The 24551-nt window shown below is 38.1% G+C and overlaps 1 protein-coding gene across 1 annotated transcript in view; it reads left to right on the top strand.

Annotated features, from left to right (window-relative positions):
• Positions 1 to 2415: 2415 nt before the first annotated feature.
• Positions 2416 to 24551, top strand: part of SEPSECS (Sep (O-phosphoserine) tRNA:Sec (selenocysteine) tRNA synthase) — a 41460-nt gene continuing 19324 nt past the window's right edge. Inside the window, exons 1-8 of the mRNA XM_066384791.1 lie at positions 2416 to 2628; positions 3454 to 3608; positions 5940 to 6058; positions 6384 to 6542; positions 15292 to 15445; positions 19223 to 19325; positions 23693 to 23822; positions 23953 to 24044. Coding sequence (XP_066240888.1) covers positions 2515 to 2628; positions 3454 to 3608; positions 5940 to 6058; positions 6384 to 6542; positions 15292 to 15445; positions 19223 to 19325; positions 23693 to 23822; positions 23953 to 24044 — 1026 coding nt within the window. The 5' untranslated portion in view covers positions 2416 to 2514. The remainder of the gene's footprint in view (positions 2629 to 3453; positions 3609 to 5939; positions 6059 to 6383; positions 6543 to 15291; positions 15446 to 19222; positions 19326 to 23692; positions 23823 to 23952; positions 24045 to 24551) is intronic.

The raw sequence follows: 24551 nt of genomic DNA, 5'->3' as shown, positions 1-24551 counted from the left end.
TTTGCACATTTTGCATGTGATTGACAAAGCAGCTTTGAAGGTTTTTCCTAAAGAAAAGTTGTAAATAGTTGCATTTTGAGAGAAAGGTCTCAATTTCTCCAAAGTTTAAAGGCTAATGTTTATTTTTGAAAAATAAGATAAATTCTCATTATTTTTGTGATTTAGCTTTTTGTGTAATTTTTCACAGTTCTCAAATTGTTTACATCATTCAACAAGTATTTGTTGAACATCTATAAATATTATGTGTTCAGTGTGTGCTTTGAACATAGATATGAATTATAATCTTGCCATCCAGGGCCTCAGAGTTTGGTTAAGGAAGACAGAATATTAACAACTGAGATGCAATTAAAGAAGTACTGTGGCTGATAAATGGCAGGATACCCTGGGCACATGCAGTAGGAACAATAGTGAGTTGGTATGTGTTAAACCACTGATTTGTGGTGGGGTGCGGATAAAGAGGTAAGTGTGCTGATTTTCATGGTGTAAATACTCCCACTATGGCCAATTTAAGCTACCAACATGATGCCACCAAAAAAGGAAGTTGGATAGAGATGTGCAGTAGCAACACCATAATATCTTATTCTCACCATACAGACAACATCAATCTAAATAATGTCAAAAACATAGGTAAGAGGAAAGTGTGGTAAAATAATTAGGAAATGATGAGTCTGAGCATTTATTACTTTTGCTTTTAATATAGTTAATTGTAAACTTATTTACTGTTAGAGAGCAGCTATATTTAAAAACCAGCTCACAAAATTACTGAACGTTTAGCAATCATCTCTAGTAAACAAGTGTGAACCAGCGTAAATGGGCTCCAGCACGCCCCTGGACATGAACAATGTCAGGAATTACAGTAGTTCCATCTAAGGTGAAGACTGCAAGAAAATCGAAGGTAACAGTCCTGCCTTTTCATTTCTGTATCTCCGGCACCTAGCGATAGGTTGCTGAATAGTTGCAAAGCCAGCAGCCACCATCGTGGCCATTCACATGCAGGTTCACATTAGATTCAGACAGACGGTAATGAAACAATGGAGCCAACAACTGGTGGGCCATCATCTTTATCCTAGCTTGCACCCGACAGTCAAGAAATACACACAGTGGGAAAACACTTTCCTTTCTATTCAGGGCTCGTAAAACCACTGACTTATCCGAGTTTCCTAGAATCAAAGGTTTCTAACCTCACCAGCCTTATTCACCTTTGTTCCCCATCTCCTTCCCTCTGCACAAACTCTACACAAACTGGCTTCTACTTTAGCACTCCAACATCTTGGCTGCCCCTTCTCTCCTCCACATGGCCTTTCTCTGCTCTTCTTTCTCTGCTCTCTCTTCTAATGCTAATCTCAGGAACCGAGAGATAGCAAGCTCCCGGTCTGCCTCACTTTATAGTGTAGAAATCAAAACCTTTAATCCAATATACAAACAAGGAAGTCTCTGATACAAAGTCACTTATCTGAGGCATAATGGGATTCCTCATAAGAGTGCACCACCTCACTTCAAAAAGGGTGGGAAAAGGTTAGTCCCAAAACCAAGCTCCAGGCTACAAGGATCCTGCCTGCCTACAGCCCACCGCCAACACACATTAATACAATGACACCTATCCCAAGCAATCACCTGAGCAACGGGCTTCCACGTGGACAGCGCCATCTTTAACAAAGTGAGCATAATATATTTTATCTGCCCAACAATAGTCAACATAAATATATATATAAATATATATATATATAATATATATATATTATATAATATAAATTTAGCCCTTACTATATTCTGGAAACTACTCTAGGAGCTTGAAGGTGGGTTTGGGTGGGTGTGGCAGTAAAAATCAAGGCCTTCCTTGCCATTAGGGAATTTACACTCATGGGTGTGTGTGTGTGTGTGTGTGTGTGTGTATAAACAAATGCTGGTCATGTAAGGCGGTGGGTGATAGGGTTAAACATTCAGCAGTGCAAAGTAGAAAAGAAGTGGAGAACGGCTATTTCATAAGGAGTTGTAAGATGTAGGAAAGTAAGGATGGAATGTTCTGTTATCTGAGAAACACACTCTGTGGAAGGCTGAAGCACAGACTGCACGAATCTCGCCATTAAACAGGACTGGAACATTGAGAAATTTAGGAAGTTTCTTCTTCAGAGAACCCCACGCGGTTGCCCTTTACTTTCCTCAAGCCTTCTCCACAGCGCGCAAGTCCTTCCTTCAAGTCCATCTCAGAAACACCAAGGGCTTAACTAGACCCTTCGTTAAATAGTCATGTAAACTACAGAGACCAATCAGAGGGAGTAAGGCGAGGCAAGTCTCCAGCATCAGAAGCCAGCTAAACGCGCTGACAATCCTGCGCATGCTCAAATTCTCCAGTGTCCGGTGCACCAACTCAGGCGGTTCGCGCATGTGCGAGAGCGAGGCTTACATTTTTGACCCAAGGACTTGCCGTACCGTCCAGGCGGTGAGTTGCACCCTGGCTCTATCGTGTGTCTGCCGCGGGTCAAGTGCTGTCCCGCCACAGTTGCTACCGCCAACATGAATCGGGAGAGTTTCGCGGCCGGCGAGAGGCTGGTGTCGCCGACTTACGTGCGGCAGGGCTGTGAGGCCCGCCGATCGCATGAGCACCTCGTACAGCTGCTTCTGGAGCAGGTAGCGAGTTGTCGGGACCCTGCCCCGCCGCCGCGTCCCCAGGCTCCGCTCCGTCCCGCCCCCTGTACTGTGGAGCGCCGTGTCACTCGCTCCCGTTTGCTGGTTGAGACGTGTCCCCAGAGCCAGTCGCAGCCTGGCAGACGCTACGCCGATTTGCTGCACTCAGCTCTCCAGCTCGCCAAAGGCGGCAAAACGCAGAGTGTGTCACTAGAGGGTGTGTGGGGTGGAGATCTTGAACCCCAGTTTGTGTAACTCGGGGATGCGGAAGCGAGTGGAAGTTCCAGTCGGTTTACTGTCCGGTTTGCGGAAAGGGCAGGGTTCGCCCCTCCCCCCTGTCAGTCTTCCCGAGAACTCGGGGAACACGTGTTTGTGCACCACGCTGTATTAACTCCAACCGGTGCTGCCTCAGAACGGCACGGGTCTCGCTCCTGCCGGCATTTACGAACTCTAATTTCACTGGAGTTTGACAACCACCGGTTTTAACACTCTGGTTTGGAGAACTTTTGTTGAAGATAAGGTTTTTTGGTTTTCAGTTACCTTAACTTACTGCCACTTTAAACCGGAGTCAACGTCTCACCGTGTTCATTTATCTCTTCTCGCAACCTGGAGATAATCCTAATACACTGTAACATAAACGTTCTGCCTATTTGAGGTTTCTTCGTAGTGCTGAATTTCTGTCTGACTTTTAGACAGTGAGGAAATGGCAAAATAACACATTAAACCATTTTAAGATATTGACGTGTGTTCTAGGAAACGATGCGATCATCTTAAATATAATTAAATTATACTTCAATAGAATTATGTGTTGTATTTGTTTGTTTTAAGGGTAAATGTCCAGAGGATGGTTGGGATGAAAGTACACTTGAACTCTTCCTACATGAACTCGCAATCATGGATAGCAACAATTTCCTGGGCAATTGTGGTGTGGGAGAAAGGGAAGGCAGAGTAGCATCGGCCTTAGTTGCTCGGCGTCATTACAGGTATTCTTATTTTTTTTAGATAGCATGTAAAAACATTTATCTCTCTTCCTGTTTGTTTATTTGTTTATTTGTTTATTTATTTATGGGGGTGGCTAAAACAATGATGGCGATATTTATTATATTAGGTTATGAAATCTCTGTTTGTAGCCCACTTTCCTATTCAAATAGTCATGTAAACTACATAGATGAAACAATTTAGTCTCAGTACTGTAGATGCTTTTCAAGACAGTAGGGTCAAAGTTCTTGTCAGGTTCTGGGTGGTTCACAATACTGGCTATATATTCTGTTAAGAACAGTTCATCTAATAAACCTATTATTTTTAAGAGTTTAAAACATTTTATATATTGTAGTTTTCCATGTTTCTTTTCTACAGTTGCAAGTGTTTTTAGAGAATGATGTATAAGTAGAACTTGAAAACATTGTTCATTTGCATCTAAACCGAGTCCCCCATTTTATAAGCACCTTGCTTTGTTGCAACTGACGTGGGAAAAGGTGTCCTAAATTTAATTTTAGATTAAGTCACTCGTTTGTATTTTTTAAAAAAGCTTTTCATCAATTCGGGTAACCATTTAATTGACTGTGGTTCCAAATATATTCATTTCTCTGTTCTCCAGCCTTTCTGTAAAATATATTTCTTAAAAAATTCTTGTCTTCCATGACTTTAAATCATGATGAAATTTTCCATCCCATAGTAGAATTTTATTTAAATCAAAACGAACAAACTTCTACTTCAGTCAAAAGGTACAAACTTCAAGTATAAAATAAATAAGTCATGGGATGTAATGTACATCAAGGTGCCTACATTTAATAATATTGTATGATATATTCCAAAGTTGCTAAGAGAGTAGATCTTGAAGGTTCTCACCACGTGAAAGAAAAATCTGTTACTATGTTTGGTGATGGATGTAAACTAGACTTATGGTGATCATATTACAATACATACAAATATTGAATTGTTATCTTGTATACCTGAAACTAAGATGATGTTATATGTCAGTTAAAAGAAAACGTACTGCATTTAAAACTAATGATCATGAAAGTATAACTAGTGAAAAATTTATGTTAAAAATGGGCTGATAATGGTTGATATTATCTGTAAAAAATGCTTTGTGTATGAGGTTTCAGTTATAATGAAGTGTCAGTAGTGTTCTGTGATAATGCTGGTGTGCAGATTTTTAAAATCTATTTTAGGCCTGACCTGTGGTGGCGCAGTGGATAAAGCGTCGACCTGGAAATGCTGAGGTCGCCGGTTCGAAACCCTGGGCTTGCCTGGTCAAGGCACATATGGGAGTTGATGCTTCCAGCTCCTCCCCCCATCTCTGTCTCTCTCTCTCCTCTCTAAAAATGAATAAATAAAAAAATCTATTTTACTATAAATTATAAATAGATTTTTGATTTTGAAGAATATTCAGAGGTATTTTTAAATAGCGTATAACATGTAATTTACAAACTATAGAAATGATCCCTGAAAGTAGTCTTAACATGTAATTTAAAGTGAGTGAATTTGCATGCAAGTTTTTAAAGATGAATTAAGGCAATATTTGAAGTATCGACTCTTCCCCATTGGAACTTAGTCCCTGCTCCAGTCAGGGGAAAAGGAAAGAAAGAAAAGGATTTAATGTCAGATATATTTTGCTTTTCTGCTATTGCACAACAAACCACTCAAAAACAGTGTCTTAAAACAACCATGTATTATCTCATAGTTCTGTGGGTAAACTGGGCTCAGCAGGATGATTCCTGCTTTGGGTTTCTCTGTAGTTGCCATCAGATGTTTCCTGAGAGTTTGGTCATCTAAAGGTTCACTGGGCAATTTATCCAAGTTGATGCACTTGGATTGCTGGGAGCTCAGATGGCCTCTCCATGTGGCTTTGGCTTCTCCCAACATAGCATCTGGGTTCTAAGAGGGAACTCCCCAAGAGCAAGCCCTTCCTGAGGATTGATAGGAAGCTTTAAGGCTTCTCATAATCTGACTCAGAAGTTCTGGATCATCACTTTTGCTAGATTATTTCTGGCCAATCAGGTTACTGAGGCCAGGCCAGATTCAAATGGAGGGAATTAAACTCTACTTCTTGGTATCACAGTACCACATGGGCACGGGGAGAAAAGGAATTAATGCTGGCTCTTTGGAGACTAGATATCACAGCATAGTTGATGAATTTGTTTCACTTTAATAAGATATTTTAATATTAATAGTTTAAAATATATCTACAATAGTCAATCAAGTATTGCTTCTGGTAATTTTTGTTGTTGTTGTTATTTGTATACTTAAACAGTGGATAACTTAGAATGCTGAATATTTTTGTCTAGTTGTTGGCCCATTTTTTTGTGTAGGTTCATTCACGGAATTGGACGATCGGGGGACATTTCTGCAGTGCAGCCCAAAGCTGCAGGCTCTAGCCTTTTGAACAAAATTACCAATTCTTTGGTCCTCAACATCATAAAGATGGCTGGTATGTACTGTTTTAATCGTAATACTTTTGGTTGACCAGTCACACATGCCTTTGCCTAATTTCTTTTATTAATGCATCTTTAAAAAAGTACATAAATGGCTTTTGAAAAGACCTGTATATATGTAAAAATACCCCCAGAATAAGATAGAAAATCAGAGCCATAAGCACGGGGGATGAGCTTGGCAGTGAGCTTGCTGAGGGTGAGCACAGGAAAAGGAGCACTCAATCTACTGTTCTTATTATTTGCTAGAGCATAGCACTTCTTCAGGAAGAATACTGGTCTTCCAATGGAATAACTAATTTCTGTTTTACTTCTTATTCCTAGGTGTCCGTACAGTGACTAATTGCTTTGTAGTGCCTATGGCCACCGGTATGAGTCTGACTCTATGTTTCTTAACATTACGACACAAAAGACCAAAGGCAAAGTATATTATATGGCCGCGGATAGACCAGAAGTCCTGCTTTAAATCCATGATCACTGCAGGTAAAAGAGAAGAACTGGTGTATATAATGTCTTCAATGTCGCAGTTAAACATTTCAAACTCTTTATGTTAAGACAGATAACTGAAAAGAAACTACACCTATTCCCTATTTCTTCTTTTGATTGTGGTAAAATATACATAACATGAACCATTTTAACCATTTTTAAATGTACAGTTCCATGACAGTAAGTACGTCCACACCGTGGTGCGCCCGTCACCTCCATTCATCTCCAGAACGTTTTCATCCTCTTCAACTGAAAGCTGCCCGTTCCACAGTCACTGCCCCCTCCCCTCCCCTTCCAGTCCCTAGCAATCCTCATTCTAGTTCTGTCTCTATGAGTTTGACTACTCCAGCTCCTTCATGTAAGTAGAGCATTTGTCCTTTGTGACTGGCTTATTTTACTTATATCCTTAAGATTTGATCCATGGTATAGTATGTGTCAGAATTTTCCTGTTTTAAGACTAATATTCCATTCTGTGTGTGTGTATGTGTGTGTGTATCCCATAGTCTGTTAATTCATTAATTCATAGGTACACACTTGGGTTGCTTCTACCTTTTGGATGTTGTGAGTAATACTGCAGTGAACATGGGTGTGCAAATACCTGCTTGAGTCCCTGCTTTGAATTTTTTTGGGCGTATACTCAAATTTCTGTGTCCCTGTTTTTTAAAATGGGGTTATGATTAGCTAACTCACTAGATTGTTTTGAGGATTAAATGGGATGGCATATAAAATGCCCAGCAGTATCCCTTGAGCATGAAAGGTGCTTAGAAATGTTTGTTGCATATACCTGAGTGGAGTACACATAAACTATGACCATGAACCGAAGTGCAAGGAAAACAGGTATTCAGTATAGACAAAACTTTACATTGGTACTTTAGTATTTGTCTTGCTTAAGTCAATTTGAATTTGAGAATTTAAGATTATTTTGAATGACTTCAGTCTGTTGTATAAGTTGAACAGTATTGGGTATAACTAAACTGCATAAGTAATCCTAAAGTAACTCATGTAAAAGGATTTATAATGACATATAGCAGAAATTGATAGACTTTAAAAAATACACTGCTTTATTTTAAGTGGTATAAATTTGTCAAGTCTGTTAATTTAAATCCTATTAACCAAAGGATTGATAATCAAACTTACAGAAAAGATTGCTTTATTGAAAAACTGGAAACTTTTCCCCCAAATATGTTATGATCTGTACCATGATGGATACTATTCTTTTTCAGGATAGCCTCTATTCTTAGGAATCAAGATAGTTGTATTTTTTTTTCCTCTTAGATTTTTTTTTATTCATTTTAGAAAGAGGAGACAGAGAGAGAGAGACAGGGAGAGAGAAAGGGGGAGGAGCAGAAAGCATCAACTCCCATATGTGCCTTGACTAGGCAAGCCTGGGGTTTTGAACTGGCGACTTCAGCGTTCCAGGTTGATGCTTTACCCATTGTGCCACCACAGGTCAGGCAAGATAGTTGTATTCTTTAAAAAAAATTGTACAATTAAGTTTGAAAGCCAAAATAGGGCTGGATCTCGATAAATTTTTTTTTTCTTTCCTCTATTAGGTTTATTTCTTTCCTGCTGGCTTTGGATCTGATTTCTCCTTTTTTTCTAATTTCTTTTTTTCAGTCAGTGATATGGTGTCCTTGGGATATATTCCTATAAGTGCGATAGCTGGGTCAAAGGGCAGTTCCATTTCTATTTTTTTTTTGAGGAATCTCCATACTGTTTTCCACAGTGGCTGCACCAGTCTGCATTCCCATCAGCAGTGCAGGAGGGTTCCCCTTTCTCCACATCCTCACCAGCACCTATCCTGTGTTGTTTTGTTGATGAGCGCCATTCTGACTGATGTGAGGTGATATCTCACTGTGGTTTTGATTTGCATTTCTCTAATGATTAGTGATGTTGACCATTTTTTCATATGCCTATTGGCCATCTGTATGTCCTCTTTGGAGAAGTATCTATTCATTTCTTGTGCCCATTTTTTGATTGGATTGTTTGTCTTCCAGGTGTTGAGTTTTACAAGTTCTTTATAAATTTTGGTTATTATTAGCCTGACCTGTGGTGGCACAGTGGATAAAGTGTCGACCTGGAAATGCTCAGGTCGCTGGTTCGAAACCCTGGGCTTGCCTGGTCAAGGCACATATGGGAGTTGATGCTTCCATCTCCTCCCCACCTTCTCTCTCTGTCTCTCCTCTCTCTCTCTCTGTCTCTCCCTGTTCTCTCTAAAATGAATAAATAAATTTTGGTTATTAACCCCTTATCAGATGTATTGTCAAATACGTTCTTCCATTGGGTGGTTTGTCTTTTTATTCTGTTCATATTGTCTTTAGCTGTGCAAAAGCTTTTTAGTTTGATATAGTCCCATTTGTTTATCCTGTCTTTTATTTCATTTGCCTGTGGAGATAAATCAGCAAATATATTGCTGTGATAGATGTTGGTGAGCTTACTGCCTATGTTTTCTTCTAGGATACTTATAGTTTCACGATTTACATTTAAGTCCTTTTATTCATTTTGAGTTTATTTTTGTGAATGGTGTAAGTTGGTGGTCTAGTTTCATTTTTTTGCAGGTAGCTGTCCAGTTTTCCCAACACCATTTGTTAAAGAGACTGTCTTACCTCCTTTGGTCAAATATCAACTGTCCATAAAGATGTGGGTTTATTTCTGGGTTCTCTGTTCTGTTCCATTGTTCTATATGCCTGTTCTTATGCCAATACCAAGCTGTTTTGAGTACAATGGCCTTGTAGTATAACTTGATATCAGGAAGTGTGATACCTCCCACTTTCTTCTTCATTTTCAAGATTGCTGAGGCTATTCGTGTTCTTTTTTGGTTCCACATAAATTTTTGAAATATGTGTTCTATATCTTTGAAGTATGTTATTGGTATTTTAATTGGTATTACATTGAATTTGTAAATTGCTTTGGGTAATATAGACATTTTAATGATGTTTATTCTTCCTGACCATGAGCAGGGTATATGCTTCCACTTGTTTGTATCTTCCTTGATTTCTTTCATCAATGTTTTATAATTTTCTGAGTACAAGTCTTTAACCTCCTTGGTTAAATTTACTCCTAGGTACTTTATTTTTTTTTGTTGCAATAGTGAAGGGGATTGTTTCCTTAATTTCTCTTTCTGACAGTTCATTGTTCATGTATAAAAATGCCTCTGATTTCTGTGTATTAATCCTGCCACCTTGCTGAATTCGTTTATTAGGTCCAGTAGTTTTTTGACTGAGACTTTAGGGTTTTCTATATACAGTATCATATCATCTGCAAATAATGATAGTTTTACTTCTTCTTTTCCAATTTGGATGCCTTTTATTTCTTCTTCTTGTCTGATTGCTGTAGCTGGAACTTCCAGTAATATGTTGAATAAGAGTGATGAATGGGGGCACCCCTGGCCTGTGCCTGATTTTAGGAGAATTGCTTTTAACTTTTGTCCATTAATTATGTTGGCTATGGGCTTATCATAGATGGCCTTTATCATGTTGAGGTATGCTCCCTGTATTCCCACTTTGCTAAGAGTTTTGACCATAAATGGGTGCTGGATTTTATCAAATGCTTTTTCTGCATCTATTGAAATTATCATGTGGTTTTTCTCCTTCATTTTGTTTATGTGGTGAATCACATTAATTGATTTACGAATGTTGTACCATTCTTGCCACCCCAGAATAAATCCCACTTGATCATGATGTATGATTTTTTTTCATGTATTGCTGGATCTGGTTTGCTAATATTTTGTTGAGGATTTTAGCATCTAAATTCATCAGGGATATTGGCCTATAATTTTTTCTTTGTGTTATCTTTGCCTGGTTTTGGAATCAGAATTATGCTTGCCTCATAAAAGGAACTTGGAAGTGTTCCTTCCTCCTGAATTTTTTGAAATTGCTTGAGAAGGATAGGACTTAGTTCTTCTTTGAATATTTGGTAGAATTCACCAGTGAAGCCATTGGGCCCAGGAGTTTTGTTTTTTGGGAGCTTTTTGATAACTGTTTCAATCTCTTTTGTTGTAATCGGTCTAAGTTTTCTGATTCTTCCAGATTGATTTTTGGAAGATTATATGTTTCAAGGAATTTGTCCATTTCACTTAGGTTGTTTAATGGCATACAGTTCTTCATAGTATTTTCTTACAATATTTTGTATTTCTGTTGTGTTGGTTTTTTTTTTTTTTTTTTTTTTTTAAATGAATTTTTATTAATGGTAATGGGATGACATTAATAAATCAGGGTACATATATTCAAAGAAAACATGTCTAGGTTATTTTGTCATTAGATTATGTTGCATACCCCTCGCCCAAAGTCAGATTGTCCTTCGCCATCCTCTATCTAGTTCTCTGTGCCCCTCCCCCTCCCCCTAACTCTCCCCCTGTCCTCCCTCCCCCCACCCCTGGTAACCACCACACTCTTGTCTATGTCTCTTAGTCTCATTTTTATGTTCCACCAATGTATGGAATCATGTAGTTCTTGTTATAGCCTTGGTTTTAAAGTCCATTTTGTCTGATATAAGTATTGCTACCCTAGCCTTTTTTTCATTTTCATTTGCATGAAATATTTTGTTGCATCCTTTTACCTTCAGTGTATATGCATCTTTTGTTCTAAGGTGTGTCTCTTGTAGACAGCATATATATGGGTCCTGTTTTCTTTTTTTTTTTTTTCCAAAGTTGGAAACGGGGAGGCAGTCAGACAGACTCCCACATGCGCCTGACTGGATCCACCCAGCATGCCCACCAGGGGGCAATGCTCTGCCCATCTTGGGGCATCGCTCTGCCGCAATCAGAGCCATTCTAGCGCCTGAGGCAGAGGCCACAGAGCCACCCTCAGCACCTGGGCAAACTTTGCTCCAATGGAGCCTTGGCTGCGGGAGGGGAAGAGAGAGACAGAGAGGAAGGAGAGGGGGAGGGGTGGAGAAGCAGATGGGCGCTTCTCCTATGTGCCCTGGCCGGGAATCGAACCCGGGACTCCTGCACGCCAGGCCGACACTCTACCACTGAGCCAATCGGCCAGGGCAGGTCCTGTTTTCTTATCCAAGCAGCTACCCTATGTCTTTTGATTGGATCATTTAATCCATTTACATTTAAGGTTATTATTAATATGTAGTTGTTTATTGCCATTTTATTCTTTAAAGCTGTATTCCTCTTTTGCTATATTCTTTTCCCACTTTGATCTGTTTACAACAGGCCCCTTAACATTTCCTGCAGCATTGGTTTGGTTGTAATGAATTCCTTGAGGTTTTGTTTTTTTTTTTTTTTTTTGGTCTGGGAAGCTTTTTATTTCTTCTTCAATTTTAAATGATAGCCTTGCTGGATAAAGTAGCCTTGGTTGTAGGTTCTTGTTCTGCATTGCTTTGAATATTTCTTGCCATTCCCTTCTGGCCTCACGTGTTTCTGTTGAGAAGTCAGATGTCATCCTTATGGGGGCTCCTTTGTAGGTGATAGCCTTTTTTTCTCTAGCAGCTTTTAATATTTTCTCTTTATCGCTTAGCTTTGGTATTTTAATTATGATGTGTCTTGGTGTAGGTTTCTTTAGGTTTCTCTTTAATGGAGTTCTCTGTGCTTCTTGAACTTGTGAGATTCTACCTTGCATCAATTTAGGGAAGTTTTCAGTTATGATTTGATGATTGAATAAAGTCTCTATTCCTTGTTCTTTCTCTTCTTCTTCAGGAACCCCTATGATGCGGATGTTATTTCTCTTCATGTTGTCACAGAGCTTTCTTAGAGTTTCCTCAAACTTTTTGAGTCTCTTTTCTTTTTTCAGCTCCGTTTCCATGCCTTCATTCATCTTGTCCTCCAGTTCGCTGATTTGATCCTCAGCTTCATCCATCCTGCTTTTAATTCCTTCCATTGTGGTCTTCATTTCTGATATTGTATTTGTCACTTCCGACTGATTCTTTTTTAATATTTCAATGTCCTTTTTTATACTTGCTATCTCTTTATTTAGGTGTTCGTAATGACCATATGTTGTTGTTTTAAGATCCCTAAGCATCCTAACAATCATTATTTTAAACTCTGCATCTGGTAGTTTGGTTATTTCCATATCACTCAGTTTCTTTTCTGGAGGTTTCTCTTGTGGTTTCATTTGGATTGCACTTCTCTGTCTTCTCATTATGTCTGTGTGTTTGGGTGTGTTGTTTGTAGGGCTGTTGTTTGTAGGCTTGGTGTTGTCTGCCTCCAATTTTCAGTTGTGTTATTTCTAGGTCTTCTTGGGTTGGCATCAGCTGTTGTTTGTAATCCACTGTCCTGGGTCTAGATAATTTGAGAAATTGTAGAAAATCAGCTGTTCTCAGGAAGCTACTTATTTAAGTGTTGTATGTTTTAATAACTGTGAAGATATAGGTTAAGATACCTGGATGTCTTTGAACCCATGTATTTGAAGTGATGATTTTATAGTGGCGAAGCTTTTATATTTCTGTAGATGGAAAAGAGACGAGTTGATGTGGATTCTAAAGCACACCAGAAACTACTTGCTCTTAACTTTGCTGTGTGACCTTGGGGGAGCCGCTTAATCTTCCTGAACTTTGGCTTCCTTATCTTGAAATGAGTGAGTTGAGTTAAATGGTTTCTAAATCCTTTAGGCTTTTAAATCCATGAATCTAGCCTGCTGCTAGATTTGGTATTTGGGAAGACTGAAGATGTGACTCCATAATAACTTTATGTCCAAACTTTCCCAGGTTTATTTGCTACCCAATTTCTGAAACTTAAACACTTAGGGTTTACTTTTATCCTAAGTACATATTAGTATTATAGTATAGAATACATAGTTATATAAGTGCATTGTACATTATTTGGTGTATATATTGCTTATACAGCTTTTTAAGTCAGTGGATAACTAAATATACCAGGATGACTTTCGATCACATGCTAGTTAAGTGTAATGATTCAACTGAAAATTGATAAACAGTTTTTATATTTATGTTATAGAAGGCCCTTGTAAGCTATGAGGTGAGTCATTACCCTTTTCCTTAGAGGTAAAACTGTTGGCCATGGTGAAGACAGCACCAGGTGTTAGACTGATGGAGCCAGACCTACCTCACTTCAGTGACCGTGGTACTTGAGTTCTGGCTAAGAAAGAATTCAGAAGCAAGACTCAAACAATAAGAGAAAGTTTATTTAGAAAGTTACAGAAGTAGAAGAAGTGAGCTGTTGAAAAAATGGGTTTAGGAAACACATTGCAGAGGTAAAAGAAGGGCTCTTTGACTTTAAGAGGAAAAAAGTAAAAGTAATGCAGCTGGGGGAAGGCAGGGGAATACAGGTGTGCTGCCAGGAAGGAGAGTGCCATGGATCCTCCATCCAAAGGGCTTTTAAGGGTGGGATTTTAGGGGAAGTCCCAGGGAGAGGATCTCAATAGAATATGCATCAGCTTTCCAGGTGTGTCTTTCAGAGTTATGGTCTCTACTGATTGGTCAGCACCAGGGCAAGGGGTCATTGGCCAATGCAGCTGGTCACCCATCACATCGCTTGTCTGATTTTGCTGCTTTTGTGGTCCTGGAGCTGAAATAGCTAAGCTCTAGATATTATCCCCAGGGGTTAATGCTTAAGGAAGTGGTTGTGTAAGGGCCTGCGTGGGAGTTGCGTGAGGCCAGTCTTCAGCCCCTTGTTCCTCCTCCAAGGGTCTACCACATGACTAGCAACATGCCAGGGGAGGAAGAGTCCGGGCAAGGTCCGAGCCACTTGACCAGCGAAATGAAAGTTCTGGTGATCCAAACCGGATGACCAGTGTTATGCTAGAGTTGGAAACGTTACCCTTTGCGGGGGTGGTGATGGTGGTGGTGAGGTCTTTGATTTCCCAGTTTTGCCCATTGCTAGGCACCTGGGGATTTCTACCCATCATCTTGTTCTTGACCCATCATCTTTGTTCTGATTATGTCTAACTGCCTACCACAAAACATTTTTTGTAATCTGTTTCAATACTTGAGTTATATTTTTGTCCATCTCTGAAATGAAGTGAACTTTTTTTTTTTTTGTATTTTTCTGAAGCTGGAAACGGGGAGAGACAGTCAGACAGACTCCCGCATGCGCCCGACCGGGATCCACTCAGCACGCCCACCACGGGGCGACGCTCTGCTCACCAGGGGGCGATGCTCTGCCCCTCCGGGGCGTCACTCTGCCGCGACCAGAGCTACTCTAGCGCCTGGGGCAGAGGCCAAGGAGCCATCCCCAGCGCCTGGGCCATCTTTGCTTCAATGGAGCCTTGGCTGCGGGAGGGGAAGAGAGAGACAGAGAGGAAGGAGGGGGGGTGGAGAAGCAAATGGGCGCTTCTCCTATATGCCCTGGTCAGGAATCGAACTCGGGTCCCCCGCACGCCAGGCCGACGCTCTACTGCTGAGCCAACTGGCCAGGGCCTGAAATGAAGTGAACTTTAAAGTAAAACTTAAGCATTGCTGAAGAAATGTGTAGATTTACTTTCCCATGGACTGAAATGGAACTAGAATAAGTGATCCTTGTCGTCATCAATGACTTACTGCTTTTATAGGTATCTATATAACATTTGTTTTCCTTACTTCCCAGAATTAGTCTTTCTTGTGATACCAAAGTTCTAAATAGATTTGTGGGCCCAACTGTGGTCTAGTGGTCCTTCCCATTATTTTGACCTGCCTTTGACTCATACCAGTATGGAGCCAGGTCCTTATTGCTAGAGAAAGGTTCATCAACCAAAGGAGACTGGTAGAGTTCTTATGTAGAATAGCGCTGCTTCCTAGAGTTCCAGGATCTTCTCTTGTTTTGGCTTACACTAACATTTTGATTTCTGGTTTGCTGGGTTAGGTTTTGAGCCTGTGGTGATCGAGAATGTTTTAGAAGGCGATGAGCTACGCACAGACCTGAAAGCAGTAGATGCTAAAGTCCAGGAACTTGGGCCTGAGAACGTGCTGTGTGTTCATTCTACTACGTCCTGCTTTGCTCCAAGGGTGCCTGACAGGTAAGTGATTTGGAATACTGCCCTTTATCTATTCATCAATCTATTAAAGAAAATGTGCACGTACTCTCTCAGAGATGCTGAGGTAACATTTGGCAGCAAATAGGTGATTGGACTGTTCTAAGAGAATAGATTGACTCTAGTGGAGAATCATTTCTTGAGAAAATAAAAATTTGACATAGAAGAAGAAAAAACAAGTAATACCATCTGTTTTCTTGCTCTTTTTTCTGTTTCTGATCTCTTAGCATCTTTTCCCTTACTATTTAATAGAAGTTTCTAAGCCAGATGTTTGGTTTACTTGTTTTCATTGTTATTGCCACTTCTTTGATCTTACAATTAGTTTTCCTATGTAGGAACTATTGATAGTAATGAATTTAAAAACAAATACACACATGCACTTTATTTTCTCTCAAAGTATTGTCTTTGTCTTTTAATAATGAATTTTAAGCAGAAAAATTTTAGAATTATTTATTGTCCTTTGAATATTTTTTAATTGAAAGATTAATTCAGATGTACACTGAAGTGTACAGAGTGGTTGTCTTTGCATTCTGAGAAAAATGCAAATGTTTAAGAAAATAAAAGCAAAAAGAAAACAATCAAATGTTTACTTTTTTAAAGGATGACCACACATTTTTGTTCTGAAAATGCAATAGGCATAAGTATAAGAATACAGATTTCTAGTTTCGACAGCAAGTCTTTGTTTCATGTTAACATTGTAAGTAGAAGTGCTAGTAATTTGTTAACATTATATTATAGATGGGCTTTCAGAGACAATTTTAAAACCATGCTTGTGAAAATTTACCTTGCTTTAATCATAAGTCTGTGAATTCTCTTTTAAGATTATATTGAAAATAATATAATAATAAATAGTAATACAAGAATAAACTGTTTCGTGAACTCACATCTATAAACCTACTTTTGACCCACCCTGTATTGTATATGTTTTATTTATTACTTACCAAACATGTTTTAAATTTACATGCAAATATTAAGCATCTCTATTCTTTCTTCATTGACGGTTTTGTTATCTAGAAAAATTTTAATGTGCTAGAAATAAATCACATTTCCAAAAACAGCATATGGATATTTGTATCAATTTTATCCTGGAGGGTAGTACTGTTTTTATTTAATCTTGACTAACTCTTTTTGGCTGTTTACAGTGTGCCTGGTTCAATATTAAATATTTCACATGAATCATAAAGTTTTTTTATCAGCAAAATTCTTATATATCACTTTCTAGTGGGTATTAAATGATGAATGCTTCTTATAAGAATGAACTTTAAGAAAATGGTGATATACCATTATTAGTAATCTGTTTGAATTTCTGATTTTATTAAATTTAAAAATACATTTTGATTTCTTTACATTAAACTTAATTCTTTTGTAGTCTTAATTTGAATGGGTAGATATTGTTTTTTGTAGTGCATTAATTGGACAGAGAGCACTGTGGGGCAAAATAAGCCAAAGGAAATGTTAAAAAAAGGAAAAGTATCATGTCTTCTAATTGATAAACACCTTAAATTGGCTTCTAGGTTAGAATATAGTTTGATTCACATGGAAAATATTTTTTGATTTCTTTAACTTTCACTAAATACCTTTATATATGCTCTTAATATTAGCAGATTTGATCAATTCAAAATATTTAAGGCCCTGTCCAGTTGGCTCCGTGGTAGAGTGTTGGCCCAGTTTGTGGAAGTCCTGGGTTCAACTCCCGGTCAGGGCACACAGGAGAAGCAGCAGTCTGTTTCTCCACCCCTCATACTCCCTCTTCTCTCTCTCTTTCTGTGTGTCTCTCATTCTCTGTCTTTTCCTCCTGCAGCCATGGCTCTAATGGTTCAAGCAAGCTGGCCACTGGTGCTGAGGATGGCTCCATAGCCTCACCTCAGGTGCTAAAATAGCTTGGTTGCCAAGCAGTGGAGCAGTAGCCCTAGATGAGCAGAACATTGCCCCCCCATAGGGGGTTTGCCAGGTGTATCCTGGTTGGGGTGCATGCAGAAGTTTGTCTTTCTGCCTCCCCACGTCTCATCCTCTCACTTAAAAAAAAAAGAATATTTAAAACTATTGACAAGTGATTTTTTTTAAAAGATAGTGCCTTACTCTTAAAGAAGTTTAATATTAAGGAATGCTTTAGTTAGAACACAAACATCTGAAAGTGCCTTTTATGAAGAAACTACTGTGTATATCTCAGAAGGTCTACTTTATTAGAAACAACATCTGATTAGGTTAAGTAAGGTTTTCTATGTTGATTTGTGAGATTTATGAAAATAAATGATAAAATAAATTTTTAATTCATAAAACTCTAAGGAAGTAAATTGAAAAACTTCTGACAGATGACCAGAATAAAGTTACTGCTATTTATAGTTTAGAAACATATTTATACACATCTACTATAAAACAAAAATGAATTATGCATAAAGAGATAATAAAACTATATAATATGTATTTGAAATATGTCTTGTGGGAAGGAACTTTTATTGTATAAAAGTGCTTTGCTTTCAAATTCTTTATTGTATAAAGAATATTTTTAAAAAATTAATTTTATTAAACTATAGGATCTAGTCTTAGCTTTATAATGTTAGCAATAACCTCAGTCACAAGTAGTATTTGGTTTTACAAAGGAATATAATTTATTATACTCTGAAATTTAATGAACTTATTTTGCATAAAGTTATACTGTCGTATAATCTTTTTTGATGTTTCTTTTTTGTGTGTGTGTGGCAGAGACAGAGAGAGACAGAGAGAGGGACAGATAGGGACAGACAGGGAGAGAGATGAGAAGCATCAATTCTTTGTTGTGGCACCTTAGTTGCTCATTGATTGCTTTCTCATATGTGCCTTGACCAGGGGGCTACAGCAGACCAAGTGACACCTTTTTCAAGCCAGTGACCTTGGGCTCAAGCTGGCGACCTTGGGGATTTGAACCTGGGTCCTCCACGTCCCAGTCTGACGCTTTATTCACTTTGCCACTGCCTAGTCAGGCTTGATGTTTCTTTTTTTAACTTAAATTTTATTTTCAATTATAATTTGCATTCAGTATTATTTTGTGTCAGTTTCAGGTGTATAGGATAGTGGTTAGACAACCATATATTTTACAAAGTTTTTCACCTGGTATATCCAATACCTAGCTGGCACCGTACTTACTTATGCAATATTATTGTCTATATTTCCTATGTTGTATTTTACATCCCTTGTCACATTGTCTCAATATAACAAGTGTCAAGTAAAAAAGTAAGAGTGACTTTAAAACCAGATTATTTTTCAAGTTGTTGGAGAATGTTATGTTGGTACTGAAACATTTAATGCTCTGTATTTTTTAATACATTGAAGTCTTTGAAGATTTTTTTTACATTATAAGACATTTAATATGAGATTTGCCAAGATTTCAAGATATGCTCATTATTTTTAGTATAAGTAACCAAAAGCATTTAAACATGAGCATATCCCTTTATAAGTGGTCATTATAAATAATCTGCTTCTTGCTTTTTATACAGGAAATTTTTAAATAATTTAAAAGCTACAATTTATACCGATTTTTATAAATACACATTTTTTAATTTATTGGTAACATTATAAATTTAAAAGCTTTTGGAAGTTGATCCTAAAGTGCCTGCTGTGTATTGTCAAACTGCCGAATTCTATGCTAAAAAAGAGCTGTAGAAATAATCAGTTTTGCCATTGTTTTCCTAGTGTACATTGAGAATAACTATTAAATTAGTTTCCAAACTGCAATTTATAAAAGCACAGTGTGAATGTCTTTCTGTTGAATATTTATGTGTCTAGATTAGAAGAACTGGCTGTGATGTGTGCTAATTATGGCATTCCGCATATAGTCAACAATGCTTATGGACTGCAGTCTTCAAAGTGCATGCATCTCATCCAGCAGGTAAGAGCATTTAAAAAGATATGTCAAGAAAAAATGGATTTTTTTTTTTTTTTTTTTTTTTTTTACAGAGGCAGTATAGACAGGGACAGACAGACAGGAACGGAGAGAGATGAGAAGCATCAATCATCAGTTTCTCATTGCGCGTTGCGACTTCTTAGTTGTTCATTGATTGCTTTCCTACATGTGTCTTGACCACAGGCCTTCAGCAGACCGAGTAACCCCCTGCTGGAGCCAGCGACCTTGGGTCTAAGCTGGTGAGCTCTTTGCTCAAGCCAGATGAGCCCGCGCTCAAGCTGGCGACCTCGGGGTCTCGAACCTGGGTCCTTCCACATCCCAGTCCAACGCTCTATCCACTGTGCCACCACCTGGTCAGGCAAGAAAAAATGGATTTTAACATATAGGCTTATTACTTTGTTTTTCTTGCATCTAATGTAGAAAAAGCAGTTATCTAACACCATCTATTTTATGGAGCATTAGAAATTTGCATCCAATGTTCCATCAGTAAAAGTCATTTTTTGGTAGTATGGTGGTTATTGGAACCACTACTGGCTTTGGTCAGAACCAACATTGAAAAATATGTCAGGAGCTTAGTTTTGAACTTCCTGAGAATATTGCATTACCAAAATTTTTATTTTTCTAATATACTGGATTATAATGTTCTTAAAACTGTATTCATGATTTGTTCTATATTTAATACTTAAGGAAATCACTTTACCTTATTATCCTAGGCTGGAAACGAACTCATGTATAAACATTCTAGCATATAACTATGGAGTTACCAAGTTTTTTATTTTTTATTTTTTTACTATTAAGTAAGAGGTGAGGCAGAGACGTCTGTGCCCCGACTGGGATCCACCCAGCAACCCCCTTACCAGGTGATAATCTGCCCATCTGGGTTACTCGGAACCCAGCTCTGTTACTCGGAAACCGAGCTATTTTAGCACCTGAGGTGGGCCATGGAGCTATCCTCAGCACCCATGACCAACTTGCTTGAACCATTTGAGCCATGGCCACAGGAGGATAATTAAAGCAGATGATTGCTTCTCCTGTGTGTGTTGACTGGGAATCAAACCTGGGATTTCCACACTCCAGGCCGACACTCCACCACTGAGCCATTTTTATTCCTACTCCCCTTTTTCCTTTTTCTCTCCCCTTCTCCTCAATTTTTAGCAACCTCAATTCTTTTGAAAGTCAAATACATCATCATTACTAAAAGTTTAGAAACGTGAGGAAGTAGTAGAAGCTTATTCATAGCTCTGTGATTCTAACAAATACTCGTAGTAATTTACGTGTCCACTTTTCTCTTGTTTTATGTATTACACTTTATATAGTGATAGTCATTGTGTACATTTAGAATAAACTTTTAATAACAATGAAGAAAGATTTAATTTTTAAACTTAAATAAAAACTTAGATTACAGTTTTATACTCTGCCACGACAATGAAGTTTTATAATGATCATTTTAATGGTTTCGTATTTACTCAAATGTTATTTATTTAACCTGGTGTGTCTGATGAGAATAAGACTAGAAGAAAATGAGCTCCAGGATATGCTATTAAAGGTACCCTTGTAGTTGTGAGTCAGGAAAACCCTAGTCTGTCATCACTTCTCTTCGTTCATGAGGTGGTTTTACTAAAATTTTAACCAAAAACAACACTGTAAGATCAGTGAAAGAATTTTTTTAAATGTAGCTAATTCTGTTGTTGCAGATATTGTATTGCCTTCTAAAATTGTTATTTATTCAAAATTTAAAAAAAGCAGGACACAAACATTTCATTTTTTTCAATTTGGCCCTCATAAATAGAGGTGGTGTTGCAATTCCTTTAAAAAGAAATACATACTTGGGTCTTATTGAGTGCTAGTTGCTGTTTCATGACATTCTAAAAACATTAGCTTTAATTCTTCCCAGTAGTTTTTATTAGTAAGGTGACCGATCATCCTTTTTTAGGGAGGACAGTCCTTTTGTAAGTTCCGTCCTCCCTTGAAAAGTGTCCTCCTACATGTCCTCCTTTTTGATATTGGAAGACTAATCAGTAAATGTCTGTATTCTATTTGTATCTAAATAAGTACTTTTTTCTTACAATTACTATTAAAAATTAATAGTCATGTAAGCATAATTACAATATAAAACATTATAAATGTATTATACAATTATCATATTATAGTGTATTATTGTTGCAATGAATAGAGTGTTTCTTTTATTTATGATATTGTTCTCTTCAATTTATTTTTGTCTTCCTTTTCTTTTTTTTTTTCCGAAGTGAGAAGCGGGGGAAGGCAGACAGACTGACTCCTGCATGTGCCCTACTGGGATCCACCTGGGATGCCCACCAGGGGCTGATGCTCTGCCCCGCTGGGGCGTTGCTCCGCTGCAATTAGAGCCATTCTAGCGCCTGAGGCAGAGGCCATGGAGCCATCCTCAGTGCCTGGGCCAACTTTGCTCCAATGGAGCCTTGGCTGCAGGAGAGGAAGAGAGAGACAGAGAGGAAGGAGAGGGGGAGGGGTGGAGAAGCAGATGGGCACTTCTCCTATGTGCCCTGACCAGGAATTGAACTCGGACTTCCACACGCCAGGCCAACACTCTACCGCTGAGCCAACCAGCCAGGGCCTCTCCTACTTTTCATTGTAAAACAGTTGGTCACCTTATTATTAGTAATATATAGCATTTACTGAGTACACACCACGTCTCAGGCATCCTCCTAGACTTTTAAAGTTTATTAACTTAATCTTAACCATTTCCGGTCTATAAAGGAAGAAACAAACTCAGTAGGATTAAGTGACTTGCCCAAGATCCGAAGCTACAAAAGGACCCATGTAGTTCATTGTGACTCCAAAGTGCTGTATTTTTTTCTAAAAGGCAAATTACTAAAACTGCAAATACTTTCTGGGGAAGCTAGTATTGTAATAATGAGGCAATCAGTAAAGCAAGAGCTTACCACTAAAATGTGTAAGGATTCTTTCTCTGGAGTTTAGCAAAGTCTGGGATACTAGTGCTTTTAGTAATCCTTAGTAATCCTGCGCCCAGTTGAGGTTCACATTTCTCTCAGGAAGCTGTGGACAGTACTTACATGGTAATGAAAGGCAACTATAACTGTTCCACTTTATTTTTACGTGCTACTGCTTTGCATGTTTTTCAGTGATTTATTCTGTTAGTCTTATATGCTTCTGTTTTCCTGAGATATGGTGAGATTTTCTTTGATCACCGTGTATGAGGAAATTAAAAGAGCAACAGGAAGTTTGAGACTTAAAGCATCATGTGATAGCCTCCAGCGCTTGCTGCTTCTACCTGTTGCCTGGATCTGGTCTCTCAGATTAGACCAGCTATCTGCCACTGCTATTCTTTCCGAGATATGGACGTGGGGAGAGAGTGTGAAGCTGAAGGTCAAACGCGGTTATAATATTAATAGGAGTGTAGATTCTGAACACAGATTGAAAATCTGTCACCAAAGATAAAGAAAAAAAAAAACCAATCTTAGTTGAAATTTAGATAGTATCTCTATTTTTAAGAGGAGAAAATGGAAGCACATTTGACAGAAGGTCATAGACTATGTAGGATTGGGACTAGACCTTGGTTTTATATTTCTGGTAAGTAAGTATTCAATTTTTCATCAGAATATTAGATTTTCCCTTGAGGTTCATTTACAGTGGAATGAGATCATCTAACATGATAGCATTAGGAAACATAAGTTAATATAGAAATATTGCCAAGAGTTAAAAAAGTACATATATTCCATTAGTTGATATTAAAAATAAAATTTTTCTTTTTCTCTTTTGTTATCTGACTGGTGGTAGGAGCAGACTTATTGCTTTAAGTGGTCATGCAGGTAGATTACCCAAGAATCAAATAGAGGCACTTAAATGTGTAACTAATTGATTGGCAGCGTGGGTGGCTGCAGCCCATTAGATTATGGTGGCTGCTCTTAACCTCACAGAAGGTGTTTGAAATTACTTAATAGTTTTAGGGCCCACTGTTGACATTTATTGTCAAATATAAGATCACAGATGAGAGACACAGGAGGAATCCACTCTGTTACCCAATTTTAAGGTGGAAAGCTCTGTTTCATTGTGGTTCCCACCTGAACTGATACGGGAACCCTGCCTTTCTCAAGGGGTTGCTGTGAGGATTAAGTGATTTTTGTGTGAAAACAGGTTGTAAACTATAAAGTGCTCTTTCACATATAGGGAGCAGCATTTAAAAATTCAGTTTAATACTTAAAAATATTTTACTGGCACTGTTGTAAAGCAATACAAATATTTTATCTGTTTTTTTATTTTCATGCATTATTTTAATGGTATTTATTTGTCAATAGCCATTGTTGTCACTTCTTCTACAAACCAATATGTAATACTACGTTATTTCATTCTAGGGAGCTCGGGTTGGTAGAATAGATGCTTTCGTTCAGAGCTTGGACAAAAATTTTATGGTTCCAGTAGGTGGTGCTATAATTGCTGGCTTTAACGATTCCTTCATTCAGGAAATCAGCAAGATGTATCCAGGTAAATAAATTAGTTGCTCTTCAGAAAGAGTAACAAACAAACAAAAACCCATTTGTACATAGACTACTATAATAAATCTTAATTTACAAAGCTTTTTTACCCTGCTGAGTGTAACTTGCTGTTATTTCAGGAAGGGCTTCAGCTTCACCTTCTTTAGATGTCCTTATTACTTTATTGTCACTTGGATCAAATGGCTATAAGAAGCTATTAAAAGAAAGAAAGGTAAGCTTTTCCTTCAGGTGTAAAAGAATATTCCTGACTATAACGGCACTCCAAATCATTGGTATTTTTGCCTGTTGGTTTACCAACAGGATTATAGTTATCTAGTGTGGAGTATTGTGATCTGACTTATTTTGAGGGACCACTCTGATTGCTGTGTTGAGAATAAGTTAATGAGGCGAGGATAGAAGCTGGGATCCCTGTTAGGAGGCTTTTACAATAGTCCAGAAGTGATGTTAGCTGGGATCTAGATACTGACAGGGGAGGTGATGAGAAGTGGTTGCATTCTAGGTCTGTTTTGAACCAATAGGGATTCCTGATGAATGTATTGTATGACAGAAAAAGAGAAGTCAAGAATAATTCTGAGATTTTTTTTTTTTTTTTACCTGAGCAACTGAAAGGATGGAGGAGCTATTAACTGAGATGGGTAAGCCTGTATGTAGGTTTCAGTAGAAGGCCGAGAGTTCAGTTTCAGACAAAATTGAAGCCAGGTCATCTGTTGACATCTAG

Source organism: Saccopteryx leptura, chromosome 5 (genome assembly GCF_036850995.1).
Source record: "Saccopteryx leptura isolate mSacLep1 chromosome 5, mSacLep1_pri_phased_curated, whole genome shotgun sequence".
In the NCBI taxonomy this organism is placed as follows: Eukaryota; Metazoa; Chordata; class Mammalia; order Chiroptera; family Emballonuridae; genus Saccopteryx; species Saccopteryx leptura.
This window is presented reverse-complemented; position numbering and strand designations above follow the sequence as displayed.